Genomic DNA, 14,843 nt, shown 5'->3' on the forward strand with positions numbered 1-14,843 from the left:
AGCTTTAAGGTATTGGTATAAATTACAATACGTACAGTCTTATACCAATACCATAAAGCGTTTTTCGTCATTTTGATTCCAGTTTTTTCAACAAACGTATTATTTTAACACGTAAATAACTATTTGTTGTCGGTTATATATTGGCAGTAGGGTACTTATATCAGTGGACATTGACATTTGATGAGATTGTTTACGGTTCACCACAACTAATATACTAGTCTGTAAGTTTTATTCAATGCCACCCATTGAAAACATCTTAAATAAGAAAGCTATAAATGACTTTTGTTCGTGGTTAGAGATTGCTTTGCGCATCTTAATCACCATTAACAATATAGCTCAAGCCAATCGGATATAATGTTCATCAAATGATCAGAGACACAATGTCTCCAGCTCAATGAAAAGAGTTAATACAAAAATACTTTCCATGGGATGGTAAAATATATGAGATGAAAACATACTACTGTGACATGACTCTTGTATAAATAGAAAACATTAAGTTCATTGCCTCAATTGATTTGAATAGGAGTACAACTATAAAGACGAAACTGGTTTGATTTCCAGCAGAATGATTTGACGAGTCACAGCCTGGTTAAACTAGGTCAGAGAAAGCAATGCCTTATTTTGTTTGACCTGGGTTGCAAATGGGATTCCGTTGTGTTTTAGGATCAAGAGTATATAGATATTTAATTGGAGTTTTTGCTCAAGTATGGGGTTTCAGGAGACATTTATTCGGAAGACACCATTGTTTTATTTATATACATGTCAGTTAACTGCTAGTAGTCTGTTGTTATTTATGTATTATTGTCATTTTATTTATTTTCTTTTGTTACATCTTTTGACATCAGACTCGGACTTCTTTTGAACTGAATTTTAATGTGCGTATTGTTATTCTTTTACTTTTCTACATTGGCTAGAGGTATAGGGGGAGGGTTGAGATCTCATAAACATGTTTAACCCCGCCGCAATTTTGCGCCTGTCCCAAGTCAGGAGCCTCTGGCCTTTGTTAGTCTTGTATGATTTTAAATTTTAGTTTCTTGTGTATAATTCGGAGTTTAGTATGACGTCCATTATCACTGTACTATTATGCATATTTTAGGGGCCAGCTGAAGGACACCTACGGGTGCGGGAATTCTCGCTACATTGAAGACCCATTGGTTGCCTTCGGCTGTTGTTTGCTCTATGGTCGGGTGGTTGTCGCTTTGACATATTCACCATTTCCTTTCTCAATTTTATTTTTTACAGAGTTTGTCTTTAGTGCCGTGTGGAGACAGTAGAGTGCCTCCCCGTGCTTAAGGTTTATGCTCTTATATTATACTAGATTGTGGAGTGTGTGTCCGAGCGAGAACTTCTCTATGTTCATTACTTTAGGAATATCTATCAAAAAGTAGTATTTTAATATTCAGCCCCATTCATCTATTTAGTCAGACGTCAGTCGCTACCTTGATATACCCTTTCTTTTTTTAAATTTGTCGGGTAACTTATGACAATAAGCATTTGACGTCTTGAGCCGAACAGTTTTATCATTTTTACACAATTTAATCTACTGTGTGATGGTTCATATTCTGGACGCCAGTCTTTGCTCCTTTGTAATAAATCTACATACCAAAAAACAAATATGAAGCTTAGAAATTGAAAAATATTAAATACTAAACTCGTTCAAAGGGTATCTACACGTCTCAATCTTCAGAATCGCTTATCTAAAAATACTACGATAGCTAACGTTTTTAACAATAAAAATCGTGGTTACCCTTCTATCGATAAGTGTCATGCCAAAAAATGACTTACGTGTCCCCGTCTTTCCACCAACAATACAGTAAGGTCCACATTTAATGGTCGCACATTTTCTCTAAATTTTGAAACTGATATTACTTGAAAAACAAACAGTATTATTTATTTACTCACATGAAACAAACCGGGATGCGGTATTCAGTACGTAGGTGAAACTGGGCGATATTTATCTAAACGCACGCAAGAACACCTGTATCGTTTTAAAAGACCCAATAAATTCAAAAGTATCATTTATCAACATCTTAAGAAGCACAGTCATCCTATTAAATATTTAACAGTTCAACCTTTAGAAGTAGTAAATAAGCAGCCTGGTGAATCTCATTCCAAGTTTGTACGATCACGAAAAATAAATGAATTAAATTGGATTAAAAAATTACAGACAGTCTACCCTCTCGGTCTTCATGATAATATCATGGGAATTGGCAATATATCAAGAACCGATTCTGTTAACATTTTGGATATAGTTTCTAAAACTGTTCGTAAAAATCGTTCTCATGGACGCAGAAAAAATCGCAATCAAAGAAAATTTCGGACCAACCATACAAATATTTCGGACCTAATTTCCATTTCAAAAAACAACGGCAGACATTATCTGTTAACCAAGCTTTGTTCTTTACCTATAAATAAATTAAATAAAATTTTAGAGGATTGCAACACAATTTCATATTACAGTCCTAAGTATGAAATTGTCCAAATTATAATGGCATATTGTTATTCTAAACTGTTTCCAAAAATTGATCGACCTGAAGATCATAAAAAACATTTTATTAAAATAAAGTATGTCAATAAAGGTTTTGATTTTGTAAATATTGCCGGTATTTTTAACGACCATTCTGTTAAAGACCAAATTCCTGGATATTTTGATAATACTGAACTCCCTCTCATTTGTTATATTTACAAGAAATCTACCCGAAAATATGTGTTTAATTATAGCCAATTGTGTAAAGATGTAAATATCACTGAAAATACACCTATGTCGTGTAATTGCAGTAATTCAGAATACACCTATGGACCAATTTCCCATGTTATAACAGGAGACCTTAACATCGTTCGCGACCGAGAGTTAAAATCATTCCTCAGTAAAGGACCTAAATATCGTCCCCCGTCAACTATTAACTGGAATGAGTGTCGTAATATCATCAACGACTCACTCCGCGCCTACTGTTTGAAATGGGTAAAACGGGAAAAAGCTGACAAAAAATCTTTGGACTCTTTTATTAATTCAGTAATGAAGATAGTTGATATTCGAATACAACATTTTAAAGAACATTTTACCCTCAACAAAAACTATAAAAACCCTATTTCGCGTATCAAAAATAAACTAACAGAACTAGCCAAGGAATTTGTTTTTGTCCCGGCTGATAAAGCTGCTAATAATATCATTATTGTTTGACGTAAATTTTATATAGAGGTTCTGCAAAAGGAAATCACGAATTCACCAACATTCCAACTGACTTCATTTTCAGAAAACGACATCTGTAACAAACATAAACTTTTAGCTACTTCTTTACAAGCAGAACCAAACACAATGAAAGTCCCAACTATGTACTGGCTTCCGAAGCTGCACAAAAAACCTTACAAATATAGATTTATTTCATCTTCCAGCCATTGTTCAACTACTAAATTGTCTGTTTTACTTACTAGTACACTTGGTACAATAAAAAACCTGATAATAAATTGTTCAAATAAGGCCTTTGAAAATAGTGGAATTAATTACTTTTGGAGTGTCAAAAACTCGTTGGAAGTACTTGATAAATTGCATGCATATATTGGTGATTTTGAATCTGTTCAAAGTTTTGATTTTTCTACCCTATATACCACTTTGCCTCATATTCTTATTAAGAAAAAATTCACATCCCTAATTAACTGGGCATTTAAAAAGTCGGAATGCGAGTACATATGTTCAAACTCTTTTAGATCATTTTTTAGTAGCAATAAACAAAAGAACTATGTCAATTGGACATGCTTTGATACTATTTATGCACTTGAATTTTTACTTGATAACATTTTTGTTCGCTTTGGAGATTCCGTATATCGTCAAGTTATTGGAATTCCAATGGGGACTAACTGTGCACCACTTATTGCGGACCTGTTTTTGTATTGTTATGAGTTACAATTTATGACTAAAATTAGCAAAGACCCATCAAAACAACATTTGATACAAAAATTTAACAATACTTTTAGATATTTGGATGATATATTGGCTCTAAATAATGACGACTTCAGTATGTATACTAAAGAAATTTATCCTGTAGAACTTACTTTAAATAAAGCTAATGATAACAATGACCACTGCCCTTTCCTCGATCTTGATATCTATATCATAAACGGGAAGCTTAATACAAAAATTTATGATAAAAGAGATGATTTTTCATTTCCTATTGTTAATTATCCATTTTTAGATGGTGACGTTCCCTTGTCACCATCTTATGGTGTTTATATATCTCAACTTGTACGATTCGCTCGTGTATGTAACAATGTATTAGATTTTAGCGAGAGAAATTTATGTATTACTGAAAAATTATTACACCAGGGTTTTCGATATCACAAACTGGTCAAAACATTTACTAAATTTTATCACCGGTATAAGGAAATAATTCGTAAATATAACTCAACATGCAGACATCTTATACGTTCAGGTATTTCACATCCAAAATTTTATGGAAATATTCTTTATAAAGCACAAAAATGTCAGTATTCTCCTCAGAAACTAACAAAACCTTTAAATAGACTTATTAAAAGGGGATATAGTTACGATACTGTTGTCAGGTCATTAAAGATTGCATATTTTGGCTTTAACATTGATTCACTGATAGGGTCTTTGCATCGGAACTAAACACATTTACTTCTAAAAAAACAGTTGTTGGCATGACACGGGTTATGTTCTTCTCATATATTTTATGATAGTATGATACTAAACCCCTAACGGGAGGGATTGTACCTGATATTCATATGATGAAGACATAATCTTTCAATCAGTTTAATTGAGGTCTGGAGCTGGCATGTCAGTTAACTGCTAGTAGTCTGTTGTTATTTATGTATTATTGTCATTTTATTTATTTTCTTTTGTTACATCTTTTGACATCAGACTCGGACTTCTTTTGAACTGAATTTTAATGTGCGTATTGTTATTCTTTTACTTTTCTACATTGGCTAGAGGTATAGGGGGAGGGTTGAGATCTCATAAACATGTTTAACCCCGCCGCAATTTTGCGCCTGTCCCAAGTCAGGAGCCTCTGGCCTTTGTTAGTCTTGTATGATTTTAAATTTTAGTTTCTTGTGTATAATTCGGAGTTTAGTATGACGTCCATTATCACTGTACTATTATGCATATTTTAGGGGCCAGCTGAAGGACACCTACGGGTGCGGGAATTCTCGCTACATTGAAGACCCATTGGTTGCCTTCGGCTGTTGTTTGCTCTATGGTCGGGTGGTTGTCGCTTTGACATATTCACCATTTCCTTTCTCAATTTTATTGTAATTGTTACAGAATACATCAAATAGCATAACTACAAACCTAATCTCGATTAATATCCATTTTTTTGGAAATGTGACGTCACCTTTTGTGTCGTTGAAATATTTGTTTGAAACACAGTTCGTACTTCTATTATGCTGTTTTTGTGTATTTTCCTAAAATAATTTTAGTTATTCGTTTTTATTTTGTGGTTAACATGTAAAAATATACTTTCATTTTATTTATTTACGTAATTATCTGTCCTGAGTATTCTTTATTTATCGGTACTGTATTATCGTCATGTAATGTTGTCAGTTTATCGGTATATTCAACATTGTCATAAAGCACGATGTTTGGCTAGCCGCAAAATATGGTTTAACCCTCCAGTTTTTCTTTAAAAGTCCGGTACCAAGTCAGGAATATGTTGCATTGTCGTTTTTTGTTTGTTAACCTTCAGTGTTTTTGTCATGTCGTTGTTTTCCACTTAGTTTTGATGTGTTTCCCTCGGTTTTAGTTTGTAATTCAGATTTGTTTTATATGAATGGATTCATGACTTTCTAAAAGCGGCATACTAATTTTGCCTTTATTTATGTAATAAGGCATGCATGAAAAGTGCGCATAAGAAATACCTTATCACGACCAACACTCGACTCATCAGATTAAAAATACACTCAAACGTGGAAAATCAAAGTCCATACACAATTCATACAGCCTCTCTTAAAAAAAGAACTTCAGGTGGTTTTTTTTAAGTTGTGTATTTTATTTATATTTTGCTGATCTCTTAGTTTTAGGAGACAGGAGATATTAACCAATCTGTTAGTATATGATTCAAATCAACTGGCACGACTCATAAACCTATTTTAACAAGCATAATTCGACAAATGTCGCTGTAAGAGGAAGAGCTTCTTTCAGTTCCTAGGCATTTCAAATCAGCCCAGTTTTTATAAGTGTTCGTTTTGGTAAGTCAAAAGTGGTATATGTTATGTTTTGAATATTGTATAATTTATAAATTGACTGTTTACAAAACATTAGAATTTTGCAAATACAAAGGCTTTTTTACCGTAGGAATAGATTATCTTAGCTGTATTTGGCATAAATTTTAGGAATTTTGATTCTCAATGCTCTTTAACTTCGTACTTTATTTCGCCTTTTAAACTTTTTTGGATTCGATCGTCAGTGATGAATCTTTTGTAGACGAAACGCGTCTGGTATCTATGATGAGTTTATTTACAACCACTTGGTCGATGCCACTGCTGAATGAGTTTTAATTCCCCAAGGGTATCACCAGCCCAGTAGTTAGCACTTCTATGCTGACATGCATTATCATTGATATGGTCATATTTATGAATTAACTGTTTACGAAGCTTTTGAATTTTTGAAATAATAAGACTTTTTGACCTCAGGAATAGATTACCCTAGCTGTATTTGGCAAATGTTTTTAGGAATTTTGGTCCTCAATGCTCTTCAATTTCGTACTTTATTTGGACTTATTATTTCTTCATTTATTTTGGTAATGGTGTTGTATGTTTATCATTGACTATTTCACTCGTTATCTTTTGGCTCTATTTGATTAGATACAGCATGTGGTACCTTTAATAGGTGCGCAGAAACCTTCGAGTTAGACTGTAACTCTTTATATATTGCAATGTTAGTTGTGTTTTAGAATTGTTTTAGGTCTGTAATTTCAATTTATGCATGCTTTATTTAATACTATAATAGAAAACATTTGTGCTTTCAGGTAATTGTCATGTTAGTGGCCATATTAATTGTATTTGTTGTGTGCTGGCTGCCATACCAAGTAATATTACTGTACAGTGAGCTTAGGCCAAATAGATTAAAGGTTTGTTCTTATTCACATAGATTTCTAAAGTAGGATTTCAGATTGACAAAACAGTTATCTTGTTAATTAGAAAAAAACTAAAGTCGCATTTTTTACACAATTTATAGTTACTATGATTTACTTATTTCCTCCTTAATGAGGTTAACTCTAATATATTTTTCAACGTATCGGACGACTTTTACATTACGATCTAATAAAATGTGTCAAACCCCTTTAGAATTTAAAGGTTACCTTGTTATTGAGAATGCAAATTCATTACATTTACAAACTTAAAAGATAACTGTCGTCTTACAGTCCACAACAAACATACAAACAAACAAAACACGGGATAATAGGAAAGAGAGTAAAATGGGCAGATTTTCCAGATAATTTTTGCTTGGAACGATATTTTCGCAAGAGGGATATATTGACCCAACCGATGCATCAAAGATTCCCAAAACTTTTTTAATTTTTATTTTGGTATTAATATTGGTGTATTTAAAACTGATAATATAATTTGAAGATAGAGCTAACCTTATAATTTATCATTCAATCTATAAAAAAGTAATGTTTTAACTTCTTTTATTGCTTATATATTTTTTATTTTTCGTTCATCGTTTTTATTAATAGAATAATTGTTAGGCAATATGTTGATAACGTTTAAAGAAATATTATTTGTGAATTTTCTATTTTATTTATTGAATTTCAGCTTGGAGATTGGTATTATGGACTAAATTTTGCAGCTTGTTGTATGTCTTACTCCAATAGTGCATTAAATCCGCTAATTTATACAGGATTTAATGAAAACTTTAAGAAAGGTATAATATTACTCACTTATAACAAAATGCATCAATGTACGGGTGAGTCTTCAGTACAATGAAATGTTTTAATAGAAATACCTAAAATCAATAGACTATTTCAACCAACAGAGAGAATGGAACACGACTGTCGTATTCCTGACTTGTTGCAGGGATTTGCAATGTTTTTACCATATTCAGTTATTGCATTGATGCAAAAAGTAAAATCATAAAATATTGAACTCCGAGTAAAATTCAATCGTAAACTTCCTAATCAAATGGCAAAATCAAATTACAAAACACACCAAACGAATGAGCAACAGCTGTCATATTCTTGACTTGGTACAGGCATTTTAAATGTAGAAAATGAAAAATTGAACCTGGTTTTATAGTGCTAAACCTCTCACTTGTACGACAGTCGCATCAAATTCCATTATATTGACACTGATGTGTGAACAAAGTGTCACGAATAGGGGTACAACAACAACAGATTACCAACCATAAAATGGTGGTGATTTCGGAAGGGTAAATATATCCTGCTCCACATGGTGCACCTGTCGTGTTGCTCTTGTTATAACAAAGTCGGTAAATAGTATTATTCGGTAGATCATACTCGTGAAAAGGCAACGGTATTATAGTTATGACATAATAAAGGAACATATCTGTTATTATCTGTATAACGGATATTCAATAACGGTCAACCAACTCGTGATGGCGTCCGTAAAATATACGAAGAGATGATTTCAACTTCATCATTTTGAACTATTGGTTTCATAATGAAATAGCCACTATTGGGAAACTAAAATCATCTCCTGTGTCGTAAAAAATTGTTTTCAACCGACCCTCATAAACAAATGACACACATGTTTAGAAATGACGTAACTCTATCATTTTGTTTCCAATAATGTCTGTGTTTTTATAAGAATGAAATCACAATGAAATGAAACTACAGACGTGAATCTACTATTAGATGCAGCTCTTTTGAGCAGAAACCATCTTTTATATTACATCAGAATTATATCTCTTTATAGTAATACCTATATATCTTTAACCGCAGATTTAAGAATACTTCTTATATAAGGTAAGTGTTTTGAGGTCTAATATAGGAACTTGATAAACAGGTTTACTTTAAATGATCCTTTTAATTGATTACCGTATAGGTCAAATAAAAAACTTTATAATTATATTTAAGGTATAACGAATGTGTTACGACCTTTACATTGCAAAAGAAAAAAGTGGATAGACTGCCATGGTACTTCAGAATATGGAACTTCCAGAACAGTAGTAGTATTAAATCAGTTTTAACCACGTGCTATGAAAGCTTGGAAGAGGAGTAGTTAGCGTATTATCCCTTAGTTGTAGGTGATATGTATAGTTTGTGATAAAATATCGGCAGGATTATATGTTTACCAGTATTAAGTGTAAGTCACATGTATTCTTTTAAATCGGATGCTAGTTTGCAACTATAACCTCTGCATCCAGCGTAATCAAAATGAAGATGACCATGTCTAATGTTAGTGTGAAAACGGATGAAACAGTGACAAACATTTAAAAATATACCAAAAAGGCTTTAGAATGTATTGAACCATTCGGATGGGGATTATGGCCATCATGTTATGCATTTTTCTTATAATTCTTTCTTATACAGCATGATATTTACTCCGTATCACGTTCATGTATTCAAGCGACTAATCAAATTTTGAATATATCCTCATGTACTTTAGTTCCTTCTGTCTTTCTTATGTAAAGTTTGTAAATGTGTTCCTCTCCGTTTCTTATTAGAAGTTACGTTCATATGGAATTGGAAGATGTGGTATGATTGTCTAAGAGACCACCATCCAACTTGTAGGTATTCCTCTATGAGCCAATTTCCCCCCTTCAACAACAGACGTTTGCATGTATTTTAAAAAATCACAATTTATGACCAAACTTAGTAGATGTTCGTCAAAATTTCATTAACATGATATTTTCATCATCACCTTTTGTTACGTTTTTTTTTTCGTTATTCAATTATTAATCCTTAAACAATGAATCCGAAGTTTACCAAAAGGATCTTTTTTTCATATATACAACAATATCGGCCCTTTCCAAAGGGAATCACTTTACCGAAAATTACGACAAAGCGACAATTTTTCTCACACTATAGATTTTTTTAGTTCACCTTTTGAGAGTGATATTTCTTTTGCTTCTTTTTACGCTTATTATACATCCACACTCAAGGACCATTCTTGTGTCTGTTTCGATGTTATAGATTAAAATGAACTTAATATTTGTCTAAATGGTATGATACCGAGTCAAGGATTTCGTTACCACAAATTACTTGAAACCTATTTAAAATTCCCTTATAGATATATGTTCAAAAATTTGGTTGTACTATGAAATAGAATTTACATGAAAAAATCAATCATTTCAACCATGAAAAAAAACCGGCGAAACAAATTAACGAAAAATTAACTTAACAGACCGCAACCACTTAATGACTTAATCCGAACTTGAAAATGGCACGCATAGAATGTGAAGGGATTAAACCCTCCCCTAAACTTGACAATGGTGTAACAGCGCAAAAGAACTAACTTTAAAAATCAGTTGAAAATGGCTTTTCTTATCAGATTATCACAACGCAAAAACAACTAACATCAATGACAAAAGACGCAATGTACCGATCTAAAAGTACTCTCAGGTAATGAAGACTAGTTTAAAGCCAACGACAAGTAACAAATAAAGGCAACCGTAGTATACCGCTGTTCGAAAGTCATAACTCGATTGAGAGAAAACAAATCCGGGTTATAATCTTAAACTGAGGTAAACATATCAACTATAAGAGGAAAACAACGAAACAACAGAAACACTTAAGTGCAACAAATAATCAAAACGATAATGCAACACACAGAGAATCTAACTATAAGAGGGGCGAAAGATACCAGAGGAACATTCCAACTCATAGATCGAAAATATACTGACAGCGCCATGGCTAAATAATAAAAAGACAGACAGACAAATAAAAGTTCACAAGACACAACATAGAAAACTAAATACTTATCAACACGAACCCCACCAAACAAATTTCAACATGTTTCTCAAATTTTTAAGACTTAATAATTTATCAGCTTTACATACATTTCGTTCATTAAAATCTTAAACCAATCATCAGACATACTGTACCATACGAGATGACCGCTATCAAAAAAATTAAAACAATGGTTTTAAATATGTTGATAACAATTCTATAATATGAAAATGTAGATAACTTAAAAACGAATGAAAGTGAAATATGTCATGTTTTAATTTCGCAAGTAAAACTTTAGACACTCCAACACAAGTAACACGACGGGTGTTACTAATAGAGCAATTACAAAATGTAAAACGGTTAGAAATAAAGCAAAAGTATACAGAACACAATATAAAAAACTAAATACTAAGAAACACGACACCAACCAAAACTCGGAAGTGATCTGAGGTGGTCCCGAGTAAAATGGATACTGTTACTTGTGTTACATACAACATGCAATTAAAAGATTGGGATAAAGCCCATGATTCTAAATGTCATAGTACATATGTCTTTCCGTAGACTAATAATTTCTAACAAAATAACTAATAATATTGAATTACAAATTACCTGTACAATCACTGAATTTGGCCAAAAGAGATGCCGCTAACGAGACTATGACAAACAATCAAAAAGTCATCTTTAATAGTTATTGGCATAATTGAACCAAATTATTAGTTTTTATGTAAATTTTCAGTTAACATTTTTGTATTGTTTCCGACATAATTGACTTTATTTGTTATGGATCTTATTGGTTCTATGTTTTACATTTTATACTTTTATATTCAGTGTTATATTGTTTTATTTGCATTTTACATTTGTGAGAGATACATATAGTACTGGTTTTATATTTTTGGACACTTAAGTTCTAAAAAGAATGTAGCCGATGAAGGATATTCCAGAAACAGTGGTTTAACGTCCGGAAATCGTATCATATTTGTTGTTTTTTTTAAACTGAAACTAAAATATAACAACATATAGTATTTCTAAATGTGATTAACATTTGTTAGTTGGAAACTAACCTTTTGCATGAGGAAATATATTTGATAAACAAATAACTTGTATACCTGGATGCTGATGAAGTTTCCAGTTGATCAATCCAATCCATATTCCTCATCATTGGGCCAAATATAAATTCCATGGATTCTCAAATTAAGTGAAAATCTTTCAATCTAATTGACAATTTTGAAATATCGACAACAATTATCCTCCGAAATTACGCGTTAACTTAATGATGGTTCATGTTTTCTATACGTTCGTTGTTCCGAGTTAATGTTTGAATAGTTGTCTACAATATTATGTTATTTATGCGTATTGTATCTCTGAAAACTTTAATATGATTAATCTTCTTTAGAAAGATAGTAATGATAGTGAAAAATATATAAAGACTGTGAATGAAAATGAGAGGAATTTGGCTTTGAAGCAACTCGAGTAGAAATGTAGATTAAACTGTTTGTACAGTAATGTATTACCATTGAACATTGGTAAACTATTGCCGCCTTAATTCACTATCAATCGCTTATTCATAGATGGAATCTGCTACGCTATTCATAATATTATCGCACTTCATTTTCGTTAAGTGTGTTTGGTAAATTTTGACTAAATAGTTGAGGAATAATACAATGTGTTAATTTCTAACCATATCAATCTAATGTCAATTTTGCGGGAGAGGGTTGTAACATCAGTATCGTTGAAATTCAAAACATAAATGCAGTAATGTTCTAGAACAAAATTTTAAAAAGACAAAGATGTATTAATGGGGTACAGTTTAATTTGAAGCTGTTTATAGATATGTTTTAAAATCAATGTTTATTTCCATGAAGACAATATCCCTATACATAAAAATATTAATGCAATTGATCTGTTCGATGCACTTGTATGTAAACTCTTAAATCTTTTATAAAAAGAATAAACGATAAAGTATGCCTTCATCTCATCCGACGAGAGACTAGTTTGCGCCATTGTTTTAGGTCTTATTTACCAAAATAATTGTTGCAATATGTCTGTTTCTAAACAAAAACGAAATAATTTATCGATGTCTTTTGTACTTATGATACAATATATCTATGTATCAACTGATGAGACACAAGTTATTGTTGTCATAGATTCTTAAGATAGAGAGAAAATCTTAACGCTGTGTCTGTGTCTCAACTATTGATATGAAAAACCGCACTTTATTTGTTTTTTGTTAAGTAACCAAAATGTCAAATAGAAAAACAAAAACTCAATAAAGATCCCATTTAAAAGATAAAGAGATGTGACATGATATTGTTTGCCGTAAAGATAAGATATTTCCTATTGAGGATCCATTACGAACATACTCAGTACAGTTATTTTTGTTTATCAAACAGCCTTCAACCATGATTCAAAAACCGCAAAACAAGTGATAAAGGGTCACGACATAAAAATGGAAAACAATTCAATCGAGAAACAGAACGGCCCTATTTTATGTACAAAACAGTAAAGGAAAACAAGCACGGTATAAACAAAAAAACGACACTAAATACAAGCTAGGCAACTATTTTGTAGACGTGCATACTGTCTTCATAACACTCGTCAGTGGCGCTCGAATCCAAATATTTGACAGCCCAATTCAAATAAAAAGTTGATAAAGCATTTAAATTATACTTACAATAAATGAAGTTGTCTTTACTGTTTTGTTTACTAACACAACACAAATTGGATAAGAAAATATCAAAATGTTTCAAGGAAACTAGGTTTATAGCTCACCGTTCAGAACTTAGTTAATTTTAAATTTTCTTGAAACAGTTTCCTTTGATTTTTTTAGAAGAAAATTTGCAGGATCTGCTTACCTTTCCGGAGCACCTGAGATCACCCCTAGATTTTGGTGGGATTCATGTTGCTTATTCTTTAGTTTTCTAGGTTGTGTCATTCGTACTATTGTTTGTCTGTTTGTCGTTAATTTTTAGTCATGGCTTCGTTAGTTTATTTTCGATTTATGAGTTTGACTGTACATCTTGTATCTTTTGTCCCTCTTTTACTTTGAAAAATAACTTGTGTGAGTTCTGTTAATTTTATTTTTCAGAATTTTGTGTTTAAACGTCCTTATTTGATAACAAAGAAGTTCATCGGAAATCTGTTAAGTGCACACTATATTTGTTCAGAATTATGAGAAGACCACAAAGTAGTTATATAGAAAATAAAATAAATTTACACTTGATAAATTGTATGGGTCCGAAGCGCTTATCTTGAACTTCATCAGATTCGACAAAAAATCACAAATTTATAAGACAAGGATAACTTAGTATAAAAATACATGAAGTTCCATGTGACATGATTCTAATATCCAAGATTTCTTAGTTGTAATGGGAGAGATCCGTTTGCGCCAAAAATGCGTCCTTTTGCGCCACAACTTTTTTTCTCCAATGCTACGTTTGCGCCACCTGTTTTAAAATTACATGGTTTCATTTGCGCCAAAAATAAATCATACGATTGCGCCATTTAGAAGAAAAATGACTTCCCTCCACCTTTATTCGGACTTGGAAACGGCAGTTTACACTGCAAATGTTTCCTTTTTTGAAACATACTTTCTTCTTACTGCTGCTGCATGGGTACTTCCTAATTTAATGCATGTAGTAGCTTGTAACTTCACTTCATTGTCCAAAAAGACAAACATTGAAGGATGAAATACATAAAACAGTTCATAATAATTCCCCGTGGATTGCTTCTGCTCCCCCGTGGAATGCTTCTGCTCCATTACTATAGTACGTCTTGCGCCCAGACGGATGGTGGGAGCAAAGCAAAACATAATCAGCAAAAGCTTATATGTTCTTCTCTGTTGGCATATCTTATATTAAATATTCAGCAAAGCAATACGTTTTCTTCACTCTCTGTACATGGACTGTCTACTGCATTTCAAGTCATTTCTCTCCAGATGCTCATCTTCATGGTTAAATATCTCCGATCATGCATATGATA

General features: G+C 32.2%; 1 protein-coding gene across 1 annotated transcript in view; it reads left to right on the forward strand.

Moving 5' to 3' along the window:
• LOC139487550 (substance-P receptor-like) overlaps nucleotides 1-9,511 on the forward strand; it is a 48,879-nt gene extending 39,368 nt beyond the window's left edge. Inside the window, exons 3-5 of the mRNA XM_071272432.1 lie at nucleotides 6,981-7,082; nucleotides 7,771-7,879; nucleotides 9,051-9,511. Of these exons, the coding sequence (XP_071128533.1) occupies nucleotides 6,981-7,082; nucleotides 7,771-7,879; nucleotides 9,051-9,163 (324 nt within the window). The 3' untranslated portion in view covers nucleotides 9,164-9,511. The remainder of the gene's footprint in view (nucleotides 1-6,980; nucleotides 7,083-7,770; nucleotides 7,880-9,050) is intronic.
• The last annotated feature ends 5,332 nt before the right edge of the window (nucleotides 9,512-14,843 follow it).

Source organism: Mytilus edulis, chromosome 9 (assembly GCF_963676685.1).
Source record: "Mytilus edulis chromosome 9, xbMytEdul2.2, whole genome shotgun sequence".
NCBI lineage: Eukaryota > Metazoa > Mollusca > Bivalvia > Mytilida > Mytilidae > Mytilus > Mytilus edulis.